We start from the raw sequence: 22,424 nt of genomic DNA on the forward strand, positions 1-22,424 counted from the left end.
TTGTAAAGTCAATGATACTTTTAAAATGGTTGTGTTTTTAGTTTAATTTGAGTATAGAAGAACATGCGAATATGATGTGGTAGCGCGTGGTGTAATGCGTGAAGGTGTTTTGGACTCAAAGACTCTGCTATACATCTGTGTATGCTGTGCTGGGGGTTTGATTATATATATATGGCGTCCCCGTTCCTCTTCTCGAAGATCTGAAATCCTTAGGCCACGGCCCTGCAGTTGTTGCGGCGTCCTTCGAATGCTGTTGTTTTTGTAAGTACGATTTGTGTGAGCCTGTGTAATACCGACGACAGGAATGATCAACACTTATGACAATAAGGCATTGTATAATCAATCAATCCAATTATATATACTTGCGTATCGCGATTCATGTTGGCGAGTCCAAAGATTCGCGGTTATTGCGAAACAATGATATACTTCTTAGTTATATTTATAATTTGTAGCAATTCGACAGCCTATAACGGATGTTAACGAATAACGATTCTTATTTTAAATCGAGTTTTTTAAGATGTTTCATAATTTGTTTTAATATTTATATTATACTAATTACTATATAATATAATAATGAGTGATTTGTTTTTCAATTAGTAGGTAGGTATATTACGGTAGGTTGAAGTAATTGCCGTCAACATTAAAGCATACACTATATGTTTTAATGTTATTATTAATCAGTACAAGTCAATACTAACGTATTTTGGTAAGTATATGATAACAATGAAGACAACAACTTGAACGTATTTTATAAATATGACATCATTATGATTATTTTTTTATCAGCGAGTGCTGAGAGTACTTCAAATATGAAGTTAACAATTGAAATCAGTCAATTATATACATAAATTTGTGTAATCTAATATTTGAATGTGTATGTAATTAGGGACGTATAGTCATTATATTTATAGTGTTTATGAATTTTGTACACAGTAGTTCGGTACCTGTGTGTAAAGAACCTTGTGTAATAGTAGCTGCATTTTAACGATGATTTCGATTATTTTACACTATTTGTTTGATTATTTTACCTTAGTAAGTACGTCCGTGACTGTCTTACTTCTGTATTATTTTTCAACTTCCACATACGACAAATGGCAAAAAGCGAAAGTACCGCATATGAAACCCGTTCCGTTATTTGGGAATTTAGTAAAATCACTACTAGGGCTTGAAAACCAAGCAGTAGCGTTCGATAGAATTTATAAACAGTTTCCGGATAAAAAAATTTGTGGGTTTTATCAGATGAGGACGCCATATCTAATGATTCGAGATCCAGAATTGATCAATTCGATGCTCATCAAAGACTTTGCGTATTTCACCGACCATGGTTTCTATTTGGATCCGTCGATCAATCTCATGTCAAATAGTCTGTTTTTCATGAACGGACAGAGATGGAAGATAATGCGACAAAAGCTCAGCCCTGGGTTCACGTCCGGTAAACTCAAGTTGATGTACGACCAAGTCAAAGCCTGTAGCAAAGAGCTATTAATCTATCTCAATAAAAAATCGAATATGACCGATGAAATTGAGATACATGATTTGTTGGGGAAATACGCCACCGATGTCATTGGGACATGTGCTTTCGGTTTGAAATTGGGTAGTATGACAGATGAAGACAGTGAATTTCGGAAAAATGGACGACAATTATTCAAAACAACATATAGACAGCTCATCGTCGTCATGTTGGGCATGATTTCACCGAAAATTCCAAATATGTTGCAAATTCAACAATTTTTACCGGAAGTAATCGAATTTTTTAATTTAACATTTAAAGAAGTCATTACGTATAGGGAATCGAATGACGTGAAAAGAAACGATGTGGCACAAACATTGATGCAAGCTAGAAAAGAGCTTGTTTTGAATAACGATTCATCCCCTGAAGGTAAAAAATATTACTTGATTACGGTTTATAGCTGATAATAATTATTGTTTACTCAATTATTTATTTTATTGTTTATTTTTGCAGAAAAATTTACGGAAATGGACATTATTGCAAATGCGATTTTACTGTTTATTGCTGGTGCTGAACCTGTATCCGATACGTTAGCTTTTTGTTTTTATGAATTAGCGTTGAATAAACCAATCCAAGACAAACTGCGTCAGCATATTTTCGAGACAAGAGAAAAGCATGGCGGAGAGTTCAATCACAATTACTTGGCGGATCTACATTACGCCGACATGGTTTTATTGGGTAAATTTTCAACAATACTAGAAAACGATTGAATACAAATCACGACCACATTATAGTTCGTTTGTGTAGTTTTGTTATCAGTCGTTTTGGTACAAAAATAACTGTGGAATTCAGTAGGTGCAGATCCAGGATTTGTACAAGATAGGAGGAGGACACAATTCTCGGGAAATTTGATGGCACCCCCTTATTTTAATCATTTTATTTTTATAAGATATCACATCAATACTCCCTCCTGGAACTTTATCTATTAATTATTAATAGCATTAAAAATTGGTTCATTTTTTGCATCGTAACGATAACTAAGAAATTATGCGATCGTTTTTTTATGTTTATTTAATAAAAATGTTCGTATTAATAATTATATTATGAATTACCTAATTACTATTTTGTATAATTATGTAAATACCTGTAGGGGGATTTTCAATTTAAATATTATACAAAATTAATATAAATAAAATATCAATAAATTTTAATTATAATATCTTAAATTTATTTTAACTTAATAAAATAAAAATCATCCTTATTAATAAGCAAAGAATAATATAAAATATGATTTGAATTATAAACTAAAAAAAAAAAAAAATTAATTGCTAAAAATTCAGATTAAGATTAAAATTACTACGTTTGAAAATAAAAAACTTATAATATGATATATATATATTTTTTGAACATAATATTGTACAATTAAATTTTTTAAATTAATCTTTCAACTCCACTTTAGTTCAACCCAGTTGTTAATATGCAAAACTTCTTTCTAATGAAACCGAAATAGGTAGGGTATAGTCACTATACACTATACTATAGTGTTACTACCGTAATATAAATTATGATTGATGGTTAACGAAGTAAATATTGGAAAATCTAAAATTGTTAGAATCAAGATTATTTACTAATATATAGTACACAATGATATAGTAGTTAGTTCTGTATCTATCATAAATTTATATTCTAATAATTAATAATAGATTAATAATTGCATCCTCTAAATTTTGCTGCAATAGAAAAATTAAATTCGCCTAATAATACATTATATTTTTTTGAAATATATATTATACTATTTTCAAACAACTCAGTATTTTACATAATTTTAATAAAATTTGATAGCATAAAACATAAAAAGATTGAAAAATTGTATATTACGAGTTAACAGAAGAAAATCTAAAATTAAAATATTTTTATTTAATATTTCTATAAAAATTAATATTCTCCAATAACCTTTTCGGTCATTAATATCGACTTTAATATGATAAATTACTTTTTAGATCATATATTTTCTATTTTAGATTCTATTAACATTAAAATGCTAAAAAAAAACTCGTTTCAGTTAATTTATAAGGCAAAAAAATATGCTATGATTGTCATGTTAAACTGTTGAAACTACTTGAACGTATCTATAAATGTTTTTTTTAAATACCTGCATGCAAATGTGTGATAGGTACACAAATATTTATTTTGGCGAGTATTTTATTACTTTTAAAAATAAGTATCTGTAGATGAATATTTTTATTAAGTATATTTTACAACACTGTATAAAAGCATTAATGTTAATGTGCGTAAAAAAGGGGGTAATCAATAATCATTGATACTTTAGAACTGATTAAAATAATAGCAAATACTTTATATTTTTTTTATTGCTCATACAAGGAATATCCAAGGAATAAAATTTCATTTAATTGTCTTATTTTTATATTGTCAATGTTATGCGCTTAATATTAATTTATTTTATATATATAATACAAGAGTTTTTGTAATAAATTATTTACTATTTTTTATTAATATTAAAATAAAAAAGGGAGAGTGGGTAATCACTAGTCGTCTAATCGTTCTTAGGTGCAATAGTTGATGGTGTACCTCATCGTCCTTATCATTGAATAAGTCACTATATTAATATAAGAATTAATTTTTATTTAAATAATAAATCGGCAAATCGCATACGAACAACATTTACGATCGTCAGCATATACATTATTAAATTTATTTTATGATATTATATGAATTTATATTAATATTGTTTAAACCGTAGGTTTAATTAATTAATTATTTTATTATTCATATTTAATTATTAAAACAGTGAACATTTATATCATATATATTATATATTAACTTTTGGGTCAATACCGACTTTCCGTAAAACGGTGTGAATAATAATAGGTTTTTAATATAAATATACAATAGAATGTAATTATTTTACGTCTAATAAATTATAATATGAATATTCAGTAAAAAAAAGTCCCTACAGTTATTTACTTTTGACCCCTTCTCCCATGTAACAACTAGATTCAATTTTTACCAGAATCTATCCCCAAAATTCAAAGTATTTTTACTGTTCCTAAAAAATGGAACACAAAAAATAACAATAAATAAAAATAATAAAAGTAATAAAACATAATTTATCTTTAGAAATTTAAAATTTCAAAATTTAATCCATCAACTCAACATCTAAAATGTATTTAAAATTGATTAATTATATAACAATGAAAAAATTATAATAAGATTAGTTTTTTAATGCCTTTGCAGTTTTTCAGTATTGGGCCCCTAAAAATAATGCTCCAGGGGCCTTTACAAATGTGCCTTTCCGACACTAGAGCTCCGACCTTCGTTGTCTGTTTTGTGTTAATTAACGCACATTCTAATTCATCTTTCTCTCTACGACTCTACTTATATCTAAATTCTAAATAATAATATAAACAATTTTATATAACAATAGTAGTAGTGATAACAGTTATGTACAAATAACAAATTCTAACAAATAAAACCACTGTGGAAAAATGTTTCTAGGTAAAAAAAAAAACTATTTGATGTCCACCTGCAGAAATTCAACTGATTCGTTTAAAGGGTGTTGTCGTTTATAAAATGTATTATCCATGATTATACAGATAATATTATTCAGGTGTAAGCTGAAAACTGTATACCCACAGATTGTATTACTTCATATTCGATGTTTACTCTTGGCTTGACTGTATTTAAATTAAATCGTATATAACTTATACTATGTTTAATATAATATGTGAACTGTTTTAGAAACAATGCGCAAACACAGTGGAGTTATTGTTCTATTTAGAGAAGCGACTAAGGCTTACCAAGTACCCGACCAGTCACTAGTTATTGAAAAAGGACAAAAGATAATAATACCAATTTATAGCTTTCATCAAGATCCCAAGTATTATCCTAATCCAGACGTTTTCGATCCAGAAAGATTTTCTCCTGAGGAAAAATCAAAACGGCCTAATGGCACTGAATTATTTTTCGGAGATGGACCTCGTTTTTGTATAGGTATCAACCTCTCTTTCTCTCTCTCTCTCTATATATATATATATATATATATATATATATAGAATATATTAAATACATTATTATAGTCAAATAAATTAATATCAATATTTGATTAGTTAAAATAATGAATAAAATGTTGATTTGCAGGAAAACGTTTGGCTGAGTTGGAATTAAAATTAGGTTTATCAGAAATAATTTCCAACTTTGAACTTTTACCATGCAGCAAAACTGAAAATCCAATACAAATTTTAGCAAAAGGAATGGCTGTAAAACCAAAGAATGGCATTTGGTTGACTCTAAAACCAATCAATACATCATAACAGGTCTATTAATGATGATCATATTCATGTGCCTGTATAGTGTTTAATAATAATATATTTTTTACACTTGAATTTTATTATTTTTAATGAATGAAAAGTGATGTTTTATAAAGATAATTAACAAATTATCATAGTATTAGAAGTCAAATTAGGTATAAATATTTATAAAAAAATCATTTTGAATACAATCTTATGTCAAAATTATTATTTTTTTTGTTACCTATACTCTTAAAATATATACAAATACAAATTAATTATTTAATAATATCTAGGAAACAGAATTTATTCTAAAAACATATAAAATTTTTATTGGAATGAGAAATTTTTAATCCGAATAAAATGTGTATGATTTAGATTATTTTTTTTAGATATTTTTACATATTTTGTAAATCAGTACATATTTTATAAATATATTTAATATTTTGTTTGTAATTTTTGATTTATTTCGATTTTTTTGTCGATTTTCAACAATAATAAAAATATTTTACGTAACCTACAACATATAAATGGCTAATAATTTGATTGGAAATATTTCAAAAATAATTGCTAAAATTTGTTGTTGTTTTTTTTATTTTGTTCATATGATAAAACACTTGTAAACCCGAAATATGTCCTTATCAGATGGCCATATAATATGTATTGTTAAAGAAGCACAAGGTCACATAGAAAATTTAGCTAAAGAAAATGTTGCATATATTGTATTTGGAAAAAATAATAGACTAAAAATGTGAAATAATTAGAAATCCCAAAGAATATTATTATTAGACATCGGTGATATAGCTAATATACCTACACTAAACCTATTTTGATTTTTTTTATTATTACATTAAAATCCATTCCCTAGACTAGGGATACTCATAAGTACCTATTTTAAGGGCAATTAGGTTGGTTTTTGTAATAGATTATGTCATCGAGCTGCATAATATTAAAACGACTGCACTATAAATATAACGCTTTATGCATCACAAGGGTCTGTAGTCGTAAGCCAATTGTGTCGTTCGTTTGGCGTCGTATATAAACAACTGACTTTACTCGAAATCAGTTTATTAATACACCGTTCTCTGTCACTAAATCATAGTTAAAAAATACAAAATCCGTTATTACTGATCCCATTGCACTGAATTGTGTTTTCTATATTTTCATTGACTTGAGCAATTTTGCACTATGTACCTTTACAGTAGTCATGAACGACAAGAACAAACCCGTTCAATAAAATTAAAGAGAATATTATTTGATCTTAATTCGATTTAATTGGTTTATCCTTGGTGGTTAATATAAATGTACGCAATACGGTAAACCTATTCACATTATTTACAGTATACAATTTTTATATTACGTATTAACTATAGACGTATGTTAAACTTATTTTTAAATGCATTTTAAATTTCAACCGTACAAATTCTTATATAGCTGAACCACGTTAAGGTATAGCCAGGCCCGGCTCAAGGGATAGGCGGCATGAGCCCACGCCTATAGGACGGCATTTTTCAGAGACAGCATTTAACATTTTTGTATTACAGATTTGATGAGGTATTTACATATAAGGGGCGGAAAAACTCAAATTTGCCTAGGTGTGTTTAAACACTTGAGCCGGTCCTGGGTATAGCGTTCAATACGACTCCGTGTTATATCTAAAATTAAAATACTATATAAAAATTATAGTTATTAATTGGTTTATATAATGTTATTATGTTAATGGATTTGTTTATTGATAGTTTTTATTTTATTAGATTCTGAGCAAAGCGATGAATTTATTTGATTTTTTTTCAATAATTTGACGTGTTCCATTTGTATCTTAAAACAATTTTCCTTGTAAAAAAACTGTTTGGATCATTAACTTCGGTGGCGGTTTCGAATAGGGAATTTAGTTTGTATACTTTGGTGGGCCCAAATCAACAAAAACATACGAACATTTCTTAACATTTTAAAACTATTATTATTGTTTTTTATATTAATAGTTGACAGTTGCTTACTGTTTAGTAACCTTGATTAATACTTAATAATAAAAAATAAAAAATTGCTTTGTGTATAATTATATTTTCAGTTTTAAATATTATTGTTAGCATTAAAAAATGTAATAATACAATACTTAATAAATTATTTCTAAATTTAATTAATTCATAATATAGTATGATATTTTCATACAACGTACAGTTCACACAAAAATATATTAAATAATTTACATTAATATTAAAAAACCATTAGTATTAACCATCATTATTAATTAAAAAATAATCAAATATATTCAAATATTTATCATCGAGTATACTAAATAAATATTTATAAAATTCTGATAAATTGAACCATGCAAACAAAACTGTATTCGAACTACTAAATCATTAAATAACATTATTAAACAACGATTGGTTTTAGACATAACCAAATTCCATTTTTTGGTCTAATAGCACCTCCAGCCTTCGCCAATTTAATAGGATTTTCAGTTTTTACACACGGTAAAACTTCAAATTTCGAAATTATTTCTGAGAGACCTAATTTCATTTCCAATTCAGCCAAGCGTTTACCTGAAAACCAAAATATCAATACAACAAAAAAACAATGAATACCAAGCATAAAAATATAATATTACCAATACAAAATCGAGGTCCGTCGCCAAACAACAATTCAGTGCCACTAGGTCGTTTGGATTTTTCTTCCAGAGAAAACCTTTCCGGATCAAAAACGTCAGGATTAGGATAATATTTTGGATCATGGTGTATGCTGTAATTCGGTATTATTATTTGTTGACCTTTTTCAATTACTAATGACGAGTTTGGGACTTGGTAAGTCTTAGTAGCTATTCTAAACAAAATAATAGTTCCGTTGACTTTACGCAATGTTTCTGAAATATAATTAAAAATATTACATTTTAACAAAATTGAATCTCTCTATTTTATTTAAGAATGTTTTCCTAAAAAACAATATTTTATAACACGTTTAAGATTTGCTAGAAAGTAGAAAAATAGTTACCTGTTATAACCATGTCAGCGTAATGAAGATCCATCAGATAATCGTTACTAAATTCGTCACCGTGTTTTTCTTTTGTCTTGTTAATATGTTCACGCAATTTGTCTTGTACATGTTTATTCATCGCTAACTCATATAAACAAAAAGCCAACGTATCGGATACCGGTTCGGCACCAGCCAAATACATTAAAATCGCATTTGAAATTATATCCATTTCTGTAAATTTCTCTGCCGAAAAAAAAATTAAATTATAATTTTAAATAAAACATTCAACAATCACGGTATAATGTCTATACGCAGTGGCGTAAGCATGATTTCTGAAGGGATGGGATAAAAAAAAAAGCTAAATGGGAGGGGAAAATTGAAAAATCCTCCGCCCTTCCAAAACTTTTTACTTGGGTAGTAAAATATAGGAACAAATGAGGAACAAGAATATAATTTTAATTGATTCAAAATTTACATTAAACACGATATGGAAGAGTATTCACTCCAATATTCCATTAAGTCAAAACTTCTGTATTATAAAACGCTACATCATTAAATGTATAAATAAAATAAATAATAATTAAATTAACAAATCTAGTTTTCTCTTCTTTTTCTTTTTTGCTAGTTAGTCTAAAACTTCTGCTGTAATTAAATATTTCTATAAACTGGCATAAGTGTTAGGCCATTTAGCCGTTCCTGTAATAAATACATTTTCACATATTTTCAACAATCTCGTGAATGTCTTTTTTTAGATTATAGATAAATAAATGATACGTACTATGTACATATCTACTAGTGTACTACATATACGCGGTGAACTAACCCTGTAGCGACAATATGATCATTGATCTCATTAGTCGTTGTTCATAATCTAATAACAGCGATAATATCTGATACATTTTAAACACTGCAGGCTCACAGTGGAAGCATAGCCCTTTTAGTCGATCCTACATACATATTATTAAATATTTATATATAAAGTATTGTCTCTATAAATAATAATAAGATAAGCTATAATAAAGTATAAACATAGTCGTCATTGACCATTTCGACTAAATAAATATTACTTTGCTATACAAATAAAATAAAATTATAATGGCAGGTATTTAGTGTTGACAAAATTGTGAAAATTCAATAGCTCGATAGATCATAATATCACAAAATATTACATTATAGTGCATACTGCATAATGTAAGCAAAAATAAAAAAAATAATAAAAAGCCAATTAGGGGGGGTCTGACCCCCCCACGTCCCCCCCTTGTATACGCCACTGTCTATACATAAGTTGTATATTATAATCTTCATTTTTTTACCTTCGGGATACGAGATATTATTTAGTACAAGTTCTTTTCTAGCTTGAATAAGTGTCTGCGCCACATCGTTCCTATTCACATTGTTCTTTTCTCTATATTCGATTACACCTCTAAATGTTGAATTAAAATAGTCCATAGCTTCCGGTGAGTGGAATCTTATTTTTAAAATACTCGCAAGTTTTGGTGAAACCATTTGCAGCAGGTTGGCAACAATTATCCTAAACGGCGATTTAAATATTAATTTCGTACACTTTCGAAATTCGTTGTCTTCGTCTATCATACTATTTAATTTCAAACCGAAAGCACACGTCCCTATGACGTCGGTGGCGTATTTATTCATGATATCGTGCACGTCGAACTGATCGGTCGTCTTCGATTTCGCGTCGATATAGTCAATCATATCTTTGCTGCATTTTTTAACCTGACTGTGCATCAGCTTGAGTTTACCGGATGTAAATCCCGGGCTCATCTTTTGTCTCATGATCTTCCACTTCTGGCCATTCGTGAAAAACAAACTGCTCGCCAAGAAGTTCACGGACGGGTCCATTTTGAATCCGTGGTCCGTGAAGTGCGCAAAGTCTTTGATGAGCACGTTGTTTATGAGTTCCGGGTCTCGGATCATCAAGTACGGCGTCCTCATCTGGTACAAACCGCAAATTTTTTTATCCGGAAATTGTTTGTATATCTTATCGAACGTCTCATTTTCACTTTCGAGCCCTAGCGTCGTTCTGAACAAGTTGCCGAACAACGGTACCGGTCTCGTGTGCGGCACGTTTGCTTTCCTCCATTTGCCGTGCGTAGACGTCGAATAATAATAAAGCAGTACACCGATCACTGTAGTGCATATGACGGTAAACGAATCGGTTAGACAGACGATCGTCCACGAAATCATCTTCCCGAGATTCTTGAGCAATCACGCGTATTGTTCCGTGTCCTACGATCACGCACTTGATACGCGCGAATGCACGACTGAGTGGAATTGCATCCACTCACGGCGTTTATATGTTATTTTTTTAGCGTTATATAGAACGCGCTTCTCGGTGTTATTAACTATTCGTTATTACTATAACGCAGATTACGTCATATACCGTACAGAGTTTCGCTTCGAGTACGGCCGTCACGTTTATATATGTATATGATGTATAGGTTTATTTAAATTTTTATATTTTTTTAAGTACCTTATTGATATTTCAAGTATTTTGGATTTGAAAACTGCAGTTAATGGATTGATGTTGATTACATATAAAGCCTTCTTCGTGTACACTCTCTGTTGGCATATATTTTATAAATATTGTTATTTTCTTATCATATAAAAAATTATATTTTATAATCATCAATATTACAGGTCATCAGGTATTTGAGGTATTTCTATCAAGTTCTTATCTTCAATACTTGTTTATTGTTGTTAAGTAGGTGTATTAGATCATTGTCTTAAATTATTTATGCAAAAATTAATATAGGTTATCCTATCAAATCCCGCGCAGATAAATATTATTCTGCAGTATAAGGGTCAATTTTTAATAAAATCAACCTTTTTTACTTGGCCCGCGCTACATTTTTAATTTAAATCATACAATTTCAAAGTCAATCGTCTTTACTCTATGCTACATCTATGCTAAATTAAAATGCATATTTTGAATGACTCTTTTTTTTTTTTTGCTTTTTTGCTCTCTATACTCTGCCCCGCTAAATTTTAATTTTCTAAAAATTGGCCCTCTAATAACTTTCAGTTGCCCATCCCTTCTCTATATTATACACATTAACTTATAGTACCTATATTGCTATTAGTTACTACCATTGATTATATAGGATAGACCGCTGGTCTCCAACCTTTTTTTCCGAACCAGGGAACTTAATATTTCGCTAGATTGTACATTTGTACCCCTCATTATAACTTTTAAACTCAGATAATACAAATTCAATATTTTTCCGCCATCACCTATTTTTTTCGCGTATTCCGGGTACGGTTGGAATCGACTAGTCTATAATCAATGCTATAATTTAGTAACATATCGCTCATAATGAGCAACACCCGCCTTGTCCTCATGTACTTACTCCAGGTTAATGTGACCCACAACCAAAATTCATTTTAGCTGATACTGTCAACTTATAATGAGGTATTATGATATTATACACGTTTATCGTTTTATACGTCCGTTCCTTTTAATACCTCATCGACTTAGCACCTATGTATTATGTATAGCCTATATAAGCGCCTGTCTAGCATTAACGTCAACCTATTATTATCATTATAATTATTATAATAATATTTTTGGTGCATGTACAATAAAGTAGTGCATGTACGGTAATATGGTATGTCCGTCACGTGACCGACCGGACGATCTAAGCGAGGTTGCTTTGGTAGGCGGATGAGGGGGTTGCGGGGTGAGCAAAATATGCCGTGAACGTGCACGGTCGGGCGGCGGACGAGCTATAGAGTGGGGGCGGCGGCAAGACAATAGGACGAGCAAAAGACGAGCGAAAGACGAGGACGAGACGAGGACGAGCCAAAGACGAGGACGAGGTGCTGAAAGCCCCCTTTTCATACTACTGTAAATAATAGTTGTTTCAAAGTATTTTTAAATTGGTAACAGTTGGGATTATTATTACACCCTCCTTTTGAACGAACACAAGCAAAAAATAGTTCTAGGTGGTCTTGTGAGAGTTTATATGTGAGAACAAACTTTAAAGGACTCTGAGTTTTGTATAGTAGTTTATATGAAATTTCTAAAGTACTTTTTATACTAGTGATAAATCTTATAACAAACATCTTTCTGGCATGAGTGTAAATTGGCCTTTCTTCTACCATTAATTTTTTTATGTATTCAGTAGTACTATCGAATACAGTTTCAATAGACTTAATATTACCACTATTAATAGGGCTTTTAAAGCCTTTTGAAAAGGGTATTCTAGAGTTTAATATATCAAATAATCTATCAATTTGTCTAACGAAGTAAACTGTTGATTCACTTTCTTGAAATTGCATATCTCCTCTATTTTTTAAATATTCAATTGCATCAGCTACACCACTGCTCAATGTCTGAACTGCCGACCTAACTTTCATAATATTGTTCCTGTAATTTAAATGTAGTGATGTCAATTTATTTGCAAATCTCAAACCAATATGACTTTGTAAATTACTTAATGCTTTTATAAATTGCCATTCTATAAGACTATTATTAATTTTAAAAGCACCTTTATCAGCCAAAGAATTCCTTGCAAGTTTGATCATATGGCATGCGTCAAATATAACATTGACTTCTAAATTACCAGCATTAAATTTACAATTAAAATCCGGATCATCAGGATTAAAATTGCAACCCAAGTTTTTGAAACACTGAACATTGGTACGAGCTCCATCGCAGGTTACGCTCCATATACGAATCCCTATCTCATTACGCTTTAGAATAGCATTAGTTACAAAAGTACTTAAAGCACTAGGTACCATTGATTTTATTTACAAAAAAATAAGCAATTGGGCATTTGAAGCGGAGTCCGCACTCCAGTAGTTGTTATCTATCTCAGTGAAGATAAACCTAAATAATATATATATATATATATTTATAAATATTTTTTGTATATCGTGGTGATAACATAATATTATGTACACTGAGACTGAGCACGATTTAAGATAGGTATATAAAGACTTATAATATATTAATATGTACTTATATCTTAAATCGTGACACTGATGAGATAGATACACAAATATCCGGTGCAACTCGTTTGCGCACAATCCAAATTTTTTACCTAAATATCGATGACTCGTTTGCGCACAACATAAATGTTACTGCGTAACATAATATAATATAATATTTTATATTTTTTAATTTGGACTTACCTAAAGTATTATCGATACAAATTATCAGCATATCAATAATCGATATCATTAGTCATGATTATCATTAAAAATAATCGACGTGTATTAAATATAATATACTTTTAAACAGTCGTTCGCCAGAAACCAGTACTATAACTATTATACTGACTATGGATATCGAAGTTTCTGATGTTTTTGAAACGCGTCGAAGTAAAAAGTGCATAAATATAGATAATTATAAATTTAGAGAATTTCAAACGTTGAAATCAGGTGATATACATTGTAGGTGTACAAATAAAAAATGTTCCGTGAGTCTTGTAGTTAGGTTGGTTAATAATATAAAATATACAATTTTAAAAATGACAAACACGCATACCCATGAAGAGTACGACAACCGAACAATTCATCGAGAAGTAGCAAGAAGCAATTTAAAACGTAGAGCAGAAGAGGATTTACACATTAAACCAAATAAACTAATACGCCGGGAACTGCAAAAAAATGATAACTCTGAACATCTTCAATATAGCGATATGTATAATATATTTATATTAACATATAAAAATAATTTGAAATTGCTACAAAGTGCAGAACACGTTTTTGGGGATGGGACATTTACATTCGCTCCGAAATATTTTGTTCAACTTTATACTATTCACGTATATATAAACAATTTTTATGTTCCTGTGGCGTTTTGTTTTTTAAGTAACAAACATACTGATACTTACGTCAATATGTGGAATACATTACAAAATATATGTATTCAAATTACTGGTAAAATAATAAATTTAAGCAATTTTCATGTAGACTTTGAAAAAGCTGCGCATAATGCAGTATTGCAAATTTTTCCTAACTACAAAATTGCATGTTGTAACTTTCATTTAGGACAAAATTGGTTTAGACATATTCAACAACACAAAATATTATCGAGCGCGTACTTAAACAATGACTCTGAAATTGGCAAATGGATGAAATATTTTTTTGGATTAAGTTATTTACCTCCTGAAGAAGTTTCTGATGGATTTTGTGATCTTATGTCGTTAGCGCCAAGTACTACTTCTATATTTTCCGATTATATTTTAGAAAATTACATAACATCGGACAGTAATTTTCCCCCTAAATTATGGGCTTGTGAACCTAATCCTAAGACTACTAATGGTGCAGAAAGTTATCACAAACATTATAACAGTCAGTTTTACACTGCTCATCCACACATACATCAAGTAATTGACGTAATTATTGATATTCAGAGTGAAACTGATTTAAAAATTAATTCGATAAATAATAATATCATAAACTACAAGAAAAAAGAGACAATCAATAAGCAGATACAATTGGAAAATATTTGGAATGAATATAAAAATAAAATAATTGATCGCTTAACTTATATAAAGAAAATCGGACTTGTATGCCACCATACAAAATTAGTATGATTTTATAACCAATAAAAAAATATGTGTGCGCAAACGAGTTGTACCTTTATTATTTAAACCTAAAATATGTGTGCGCAAACGAGTTGTGATTTTGTGCGCAAACGTGTCGTAAAAAAGGCAAATGTGCGCAAACGAGTCGTACCCCAAATATCTGTGGCGCAAATTATCGAAGCACGTCACTTTGTTCGACAATTAATAACCACCCGAAAAAAAGCCAAGTGATAACGACAAAGGCCATTCGTCAAAACCACTGACTAAGATTATTGTTCTGTGCTAAGATATACCTTATATTATCTTAGTGCTTAGTCCATGGTCAAAACACCATCATCAAAATCCGACAAAATACCATTCGATATAGAAAAACATCGTACCACACTACCAAACTACCAACCGTAAATGTGTGTATAATAATGGTAGGTATTTGACAAATGTATATCGACAAAAAGCCACCTAAATTAATTAACTACCTATTATCAAAATGAATTAAGTGTCTGGTGCAAAATTTTAAATACTAATGAAAAAAGGTAGGCAAGTGGGTACCGCTTTGCTATACATTAACTATGGATCACTATTATTAGTGTATTTGTATTAAATTTGAATTCGATTGTAATGTCATTAAGAATATTCAGTGATATATTTTTTTGATAATATACATAGCTATAAGAGCACGTCATACTAGCAAGTGTATTGTGCATACAGTCTGTATGGCTATATTTTAATAAGACAACTTGTCTCTATTCTCTGTCTTACACTCTTTCGAACGTAAAACATAACAAATTTGCGTTCAACGAAATCAATTTTATACAGTTAGCTGTAATATTAAAGTCAATTTACCTATTATCAAAATTAAAGTTAATAATATAATTTTATAGTGAGTGACGAGCATTTTAAAGTTTTTACGTTGAAAATTGGTATTACATTTTACAAAATAAATGTTAGTGGAATTAATCTAAAAAAATAATTTTATACAACTTACGGAACCCGGGGGCCCCCAGAAATTGGGTGCCAAGCGCAAGTGCACCATCTGCACTTGAGTAAATCATGGCCTGTTGAAGATTGGAAATCGGTTAGATATTCGATCTATACACAGTTTGAACAAAAAACTTGTGTCCACAAGGCAAGCACGCATGTGTTTTATACTTAAACGAAATAAGTTATGTATGTGCTTATTTAAATTTTATATATCAAATTAATTACCATTGTTAAATCTTAAATAATCCATTCCCAGTAAACATAGTACATAATTATGTGATGATAAATTTAGTTTAGTTAAGTATTATTCATTAAAACACACAACATTTAAAAAAAAGTCTTAAAACGTGGAAAATTGTAAAAATTGCATTATAAAATTAAATAGGCAGAGAATGAGAGAACATAAAGTATATAATTATAACAAAATGTACCTATTAATTTTTATAAATATAGTTTATAAGCAATAACTTATTAGTTATTACTAAATACTAATAATCAAAAGCAATGACTTTATAACAAGTAACAATTATAATATCTAATAATTTGTTTTCCAAAAGCCAGCAAAAAAGAAGTCAATAGGGGTATATAACATCTAACTCTGAATGAGTCCACTCAAATAATTATAGTGACATGTAAAACAAATCTCCAATTTTTGTGCAATGAAATTGAATTTATATTAGCAGACGGAACTTTTACTTATTGCCCAAAACATTTTTATCAACAATATACCATCCACGGTGTTTGTAAACAATATTACGTACCACTTGTTTTTTGTTTTTTGCCATCAAAAACCAAAGATATTTATAAACAAATGTGGGAAACATTAAAAGATTTATGTTTAAATAATGCCAATAGTGTATTCCAGCCTTCTCTCTTACTATTAGATTTTGAACTCGGTGCTCACATTGCTGCTAAAGAAGTATTTCCTTTAATTATTATTAAAGCCTGTCGTTTCCATCTTGGTCAAGCATGGTACAGAAAAATCAGTTCCATTCCAATATTAAAAAAAAACTACGACGATAAAAATTCACAATCTGGACTATGGTTAAAACTTTTTTTTGGTTTGCCTAATTTACCATCACATATGATTTCTGAGGCGTTTATTGAGATAATGGCTACTTGTCCAGAAGAAAAACAATATTACGATTTTGCTGATTACATATTGGATAATTATATTGAGACCAATCATTTTTCACCAATATTGTGGGCAGAAGAGCCCAATAAAAGTACAAGAACGACTAACGGTGCAGAAAGTTACCATAGTCAACTTGGGCATGAATTTTATGTTCCACGTTCTACTATATTTAATTTGGTAAGATTGGTAAGAATATGAATTTAAAATAATAAATACATTTTTTGCGGTTATTATTAATTTATTTTTGTTTATTTTTTCTTCCAGATAGATGTGTTAAAACAACAACAGATAATTACTGAAACCAAATTTCGACTCATACGAAATGGCAACGTGAACCGTACACGCAAAGTATGCTGCAGGGAGAGAGAAAAATCTATTTTAAATGTATATGATCGTTTCATTAACAACGAGATTAGCTTGATTGATTATTTAAAAACATTAGGATGTAAGTTTATTTCAATTTAATTATAAATTGAATTATTTTATATTATGATTTTTAATTAATACTAAATTATTTTTTAATAACAACAAAATCATTTTTAAATAACACCAAATTATTTGTTTAATTAATAATAATAAAATATGTTTAATTTTTAACTGTCAATCAAATGTGTGCAGTTTTGAACTATCGACCTTTCAAATTTCCCTTTTTAACAATAGAATAAATGTGTGCGGTTATGAACGGTAAGTGTGCGGTTTTGATGACCGCCGTATTCATCGTCTTCGTCATCCCATCACCATAACCAGACTTTAATAATTGCTAAGTTAATTTAAGTATTGTCCCTATTTTGTGAGCTCTTTGGTCATTGTACCAGACCGGATCGACCTCAGAGACCCCTCCCCATAATTAACTTGCATCATCATAATTCCCGTAATAGATCTTTCCTGTTCCTTGGTGTCGTCGTGCACGTAAAATTGCTTATCCTAAAGGTATGAGGCGTAGGCATAATTGTATAGATAGTCGGCGATACTCGGATGTCACAAATAATCTTCCGTGTAGCCCTTATTATTGGGTGCGTACAGTCATAAATCATAATATCTCTATATATAATAACTAAAAGTTGAGTTCATCACATAAAATCTAGTACCAATAAGTCTTGATAGGTGCATATAAATATATAATTAGATATTGTAGGTATACATTTATAATATTGTCAAAAATAATTTTTTCATTAAAACGAACATTTTATTAAATTTATTTCTGAAATGTTTTTCGTAAACTTTTACATATTACCATCACTAACTTCAAATAATAATATTATATAATAAAATCAACAAGACTTAGGGAACGTTGACTTTTTTTTTGGTTTCAAAAACGCTGATGTAATCTGCAATGGATTTTAACAAGAACCCTCCCACCAAAAAAAAAAATTAAAATATAGTTATCAGTGATACTAATTTAGTAAAATCGTTAAAGCTAATTTACCCAGAATGATGGTTGATTCAATTAGGCTACTTTTGCGCTCAGCGCCTCAAGTATAATACGTCTAGTTTCCGTCAATATAACTAACAAATTGATAATATATTTTCTTCATTCATGTAAACATTAATCCTTTTTGTAATTTTAATTATAAAGAGAATTAAATATTTTATGATTTAAAAATCAAAAGTCAAAACACCAAAATGTGTTTAATTATCAAGAAAGCATTTATATTTATTATAATATTATTCAGTCATATAGAGGTTGATAGGAAAATAAAATTAATAAAATTTTTGATTCACAAATACAAATTAAACTAATAATAATAAAAACAATTATATGTATATCAAAATCTCAATGCTTTAACGTAAAACCCATAATTGTTGTAAACATATTTTTTTTTAAATATACAATTACAATTCATAAAATTAAATCATTTATATTAATTTTTAATGAAAATTTGTCTATACAAAGTCCTCCTCTTGACAGGATATCTAATAACCTACATTATTAGATTTTAACTATTCAACACATTTATTCAAAAATATGTTTAAAAAGAGTTATCACAATATTTTTATAATTAAATATAAATATAAATATACATAATATATATATTTCGGATTCCATCTTGAGTGTTCGATCCATGGATTATCATTTTATTTCCAATTATGTAAGATAAGTCCACAGCAAAAATATTCAACGATATCTTTTTTTCCTGAATTTATAAAATTACATTCAGCTAATGAAAGTTAGTGGGAATAAATTGAATGTTTTCAATCTTGATAAAAATGTAGTATATTATTGTGGATGTGCAGGATATGCATTATACATTGTTTCGTAATAAGGATCAAGTGAGCAAAATTTGTTGCTAAATTTTTGAAAATTTATTTTTTTAAATTGAAAATATTCACTTAATAAAAAAATCTTTTAAAATAATAGCAGAACTTGATCAAACGGAGGTTTATTATTAACTGAACTAAAGTGGATTAAATAAGCAACTTATAACTTTTTAAAAAATTGCAGTGTAACCAACATGTATGATATATAGAGGGAAAAAATGGTGTTAAGGAAAATATTTCCGCTTGAACTTAAATCTCCCTGCTCAAAAGTGCTGTGAACATACATTATGGTTTTTGAAAAACAGTGTTTTTTCGTGTTACAGGGAAATAAAAATAGCTTGAGCGAGATATTCCCACTTAAACTTTAAAAATCTCCCTGCCCAAAAGCGCTGTGAAAATACAAATACATACTACTAATAATAAGATACATGACAGTAAACAGTAAAAACGTGTTACATCATATAGTCAATGCTTACCAATTATTATTTTATACACTAGCTATTATATAATTTGTAAAATATATTTTTTCCGTATTGATATTAATTTATTAATTTTATTAGTTTTTTTTCAATTTAAGTAGTATTGATTTTTATGTCAACGAAGTCAACGTTTTTTTTTTTAAAGTATTGTCTTGACCGTCAACAAATTCCCTTCACGAGCAATCAACGAAGCTAAGCTTCGAGCACTTACAATGGTGAATGCGATCTAGGATAAATGGACGTAGCCGTTTAGACGTAGGGACAATTAGACGTAAAAAAAAAATTATATATGTATATAAATCAGTAAATAAAATTAATAAGTCATTTATATTTATTAACATAAGTCAAAAATGAATGTAAAATATTTAAATATACAAATTTTTAATTATATAAAATATTAAAACTAAAAATATATCTAAAACAAATGTTTTATTTTAATAGATACGCCAACAATTAAAATAAAATATCAAAAACAAGTTATTTTTATTAATTATATTTATTTTAGTAGGTATGTAAAATTGTATATATAAAATATAAAAGAAAATTATATATTGTAATACCTAAAAAAATTATGAATGTCAAACATAGTTATTTATATTAATTATATTACTTATCTTATACGTATATTCTTATGTAATAATATTAAATATGATCAACATTTTATTTTAATGCAGAGAAATATTTTGCGCGATACTGCGTAAAAATTATATTTTTTAGTTCTAGTGTCATACCTTTGAATAATTTTAAGGTTAGATTAAAATATTTTAATGATGATCTATTATAATATTATTTATTTTCTTTATATATTTTTTTTTTACGTCCATTTGTCTCCACGTCCAAACGGCTACGTCCATTTGTTCTCATTCGTGGTGAATCATATGAAACAAAAATATTTAGTTCCTGATCATAATAAAGCTATTCGACCTGAATACATATTGCTTTTAAATAGCAACAACATGACACTATTTTACACATTTTATCTGTGTTATTTTCCTTTACGAATACTGGTACCATGAATGAGACTATGCATTAATCAATTTATTAATTAATACCTTATTAATTATGTTATAATCAATGGTTTAATAGGGATAATAAATTTAGATTCCATTTAGAATATTCATTTTTATTCTTCTTCTTCTTCTTCTTGTTGCGGGTTACAATAAAAATATTGGTTAATATTAATTTTTATTACCTAGACAATAATAGGTTTTCCAAAATTATTATTTTATATTGAAAATTAAAAACGTTTTTATAAAGACATGTTTATTAAAAACGAAAATTAAACCCATAAATAGTTTCATAAAATTCTTTTCACATAATATGAAGCCGTAAACGTAGATCGTACATACAAATTATGTTGTTATTTTTTCTTTCCCAAAAGTGTTGTTTTGCGGGACTTTGTTCATATTATGTACTAAATGCACTCTAAAAAAGTCTTCTGCACCAATTTGATTTCAAACAGAAATTAAAGCTCCAAATTCAAGTGCGAGATTGCGGGGGTAATAGAACGAACTTGATTTAAAATGAGGAACATATAAAAGTTATTACTTATTGCAAAGTTCTTAGCATTGTTGTATATCAATCGATATATTGTGAGGAGATTCTCTTCGCGACGAAATGTCCGGGTTCATTATTTTTATAATAGTATAAATCCTATTGCCCGGATATTTGTTCATTTGTCATTTATCAAATTTCCCCACATGTAGGATAAAAATTTAATATAGTATATACTTCTGCAATGTACATAGTATGTTAAATAAATGATAAAAAAACGATATTTTATCAAAAACTAAAAATTAAAATATCGTAAAAAACCAACGAGAGACCACGTTATGTTCTTACCTAAAAGTTTGATAATATTTCAATTCACTCTAATATTAAAACTAAAAGCACGTTATTATAACTGGTGAACAAAAATTTATTATGTCGTACGTGTGTAAGACGGAGACAACACAGCGGGAGAGATGTTCTCTTAATTTTTTTTTTTTATTTAAAGGTTCACAGGCTACAACTGCTATGGTTATTAGCCGACATTACAAAATTACAACATTACATTACAATATTAGATTAAGTTTCAATGACAGGTGGAAAAAAATAAAAATTTGGTTTAAGATTGTGTAAAAAGGTTTACAATTGTACAAGATCTTGATTTATATTTTATTAATAAGATTGTCTTTGGTGATGAATTGGATGGTTTTTTGAGTAAATTCTTCATTGAGGGCTTCTTTGATGTTGGGAGAGAGGTTGAGGAGTGCGCGAGTTGGCTCATGTATTGGGAATTCTTCG

The 22,424-nt window shown here is 28.8% G+C and overlaps 4 protein-coding genes across 4 annotated transcripts; 3 read left to right on the forward strand and 1 right to left on the reverse strand.

The window, feature by feature from the left end:
- Nucleotides 1-912: 912 nt before the first annotated feature.
- LOC132919722 (cytochrome P450 6k1-like) lies at nt 913-5,853 on the forward strand. The gene is given in 5 exon segments (XM_060981516.1): nt 913-1,879; nt 1,964-2,188; nt 5,210-5,461; nt 5,609-5,729; nt 5,731-5,853. Coding segments are annotated over 5 exon segments (1,515 nt in total). The 5' UTR covers nt 913-987; the 3' UTR covers nt 5,756-5,853.
- Nucleotides 5,854-8,079: 2,226 nt separating this feature from the next.
- LOC132919721 (probable cytochrome P450 6a13) lies at nt 8,080-11,042 on the reverse strand. Its single transcript, XM_060981514.1, has 4 exons — nt 10,044-11,042; nt 8,749-8,973; nt 8,369-8,620; nt 8,080-8,303 (listed from the first exon to the last, which is right to left on the reverse strand). The coding sequence occupies exons 1-4, from the start codon at nt 10,933-10,935 to the stop codon at nt 8,134-8,136; spliced, it is 1,539 nt and encodes a 512-aa protein (XP_060837497.1). The 5' UTR covers nt 10,936-11,042; the 3' UTR covers nt 8,080-8,133.
- A 3,552-nt stretch (nt 11,043-14,594) lies between these two features.
- On the forward strand, nt 14,595-15,293 carry LOC132918957 (uncharacterized). The gene has a single exon (XM_060980314.1). The coding sequence runs from the start codon at nt 14,595-14,597 to the stop codon at nt 15,291-15,293; it is 699 nt and encodes a 232-aa protein (XP_060836297.1).
- Nucleotides 15,294-16,877: 1,584 nt separating this feature from the next.
- LOC132922711 (uncharacterized) lies at nt 16,878-17,821 on the forward strand. Its single transcript, XM_060986362.1, is given in 3 exon segments — nt 16,878-17,577; nt 17,665-17,783; nt 17,785-17,821. Coding segments are annotated over 3 exon segments (657 nt in total). The 5' UTR covers nt 16,878-17,076.
- The last annotated feature ends 4,603 nt before the right edge of the window (nt 17,822-22,424 follow it).

The sequence above is a fragment of the Rhopalosiphum padi genome, chromosome 2 (assembly GCF_020882245.1).
Source record: "Rhopalosiphum padi isolate XX-2018 chromosome 2, ASM2088224v1, whole genome shotgun sequence".
NCBI classification, from domain to species: domain Eukaryota; kingdom Metazoa; phylum Arthropoda; class Insecta; order Hemiptera; family Aphididae; genus Rhopalosiphum; species Rhopalosiphum padi.

What these genes read in the sequence shown, in the direction of transcription:
- LOC132919721 (XM_060981514.1), bottom strand. Translation starts at nt 10,935, where the DNA reads ATGATTTCGTGGACGATCGTCTGTCTAACCGATTCGTTTACCGTCATA. An exon ending in TAATATCTCGTATCCCGAAG is followed by an intron (nt 8,974 to 10,043) that starts GTAAAAAAATGA and finishes TTTTTTCGGCAG; the next exon opens with AGAAATTTACAGAAATGGAT. An exon ending in CGCTGACATGGTTATAACAG is followed by an intron (nt 8,621 to 8,748) that starts GTAACTATTTTT and finishes ATTATATTTCAG; the next exon opens with AAACATTGCGTAAAGTCAAC.
- LOC132918957 (XM_060980314.1), top strand. Translation starts at nt 14,595, where the DNA reads ATGTGGAATACATTACAAAATATATGTATTCAAATTACTGGTAAAATA.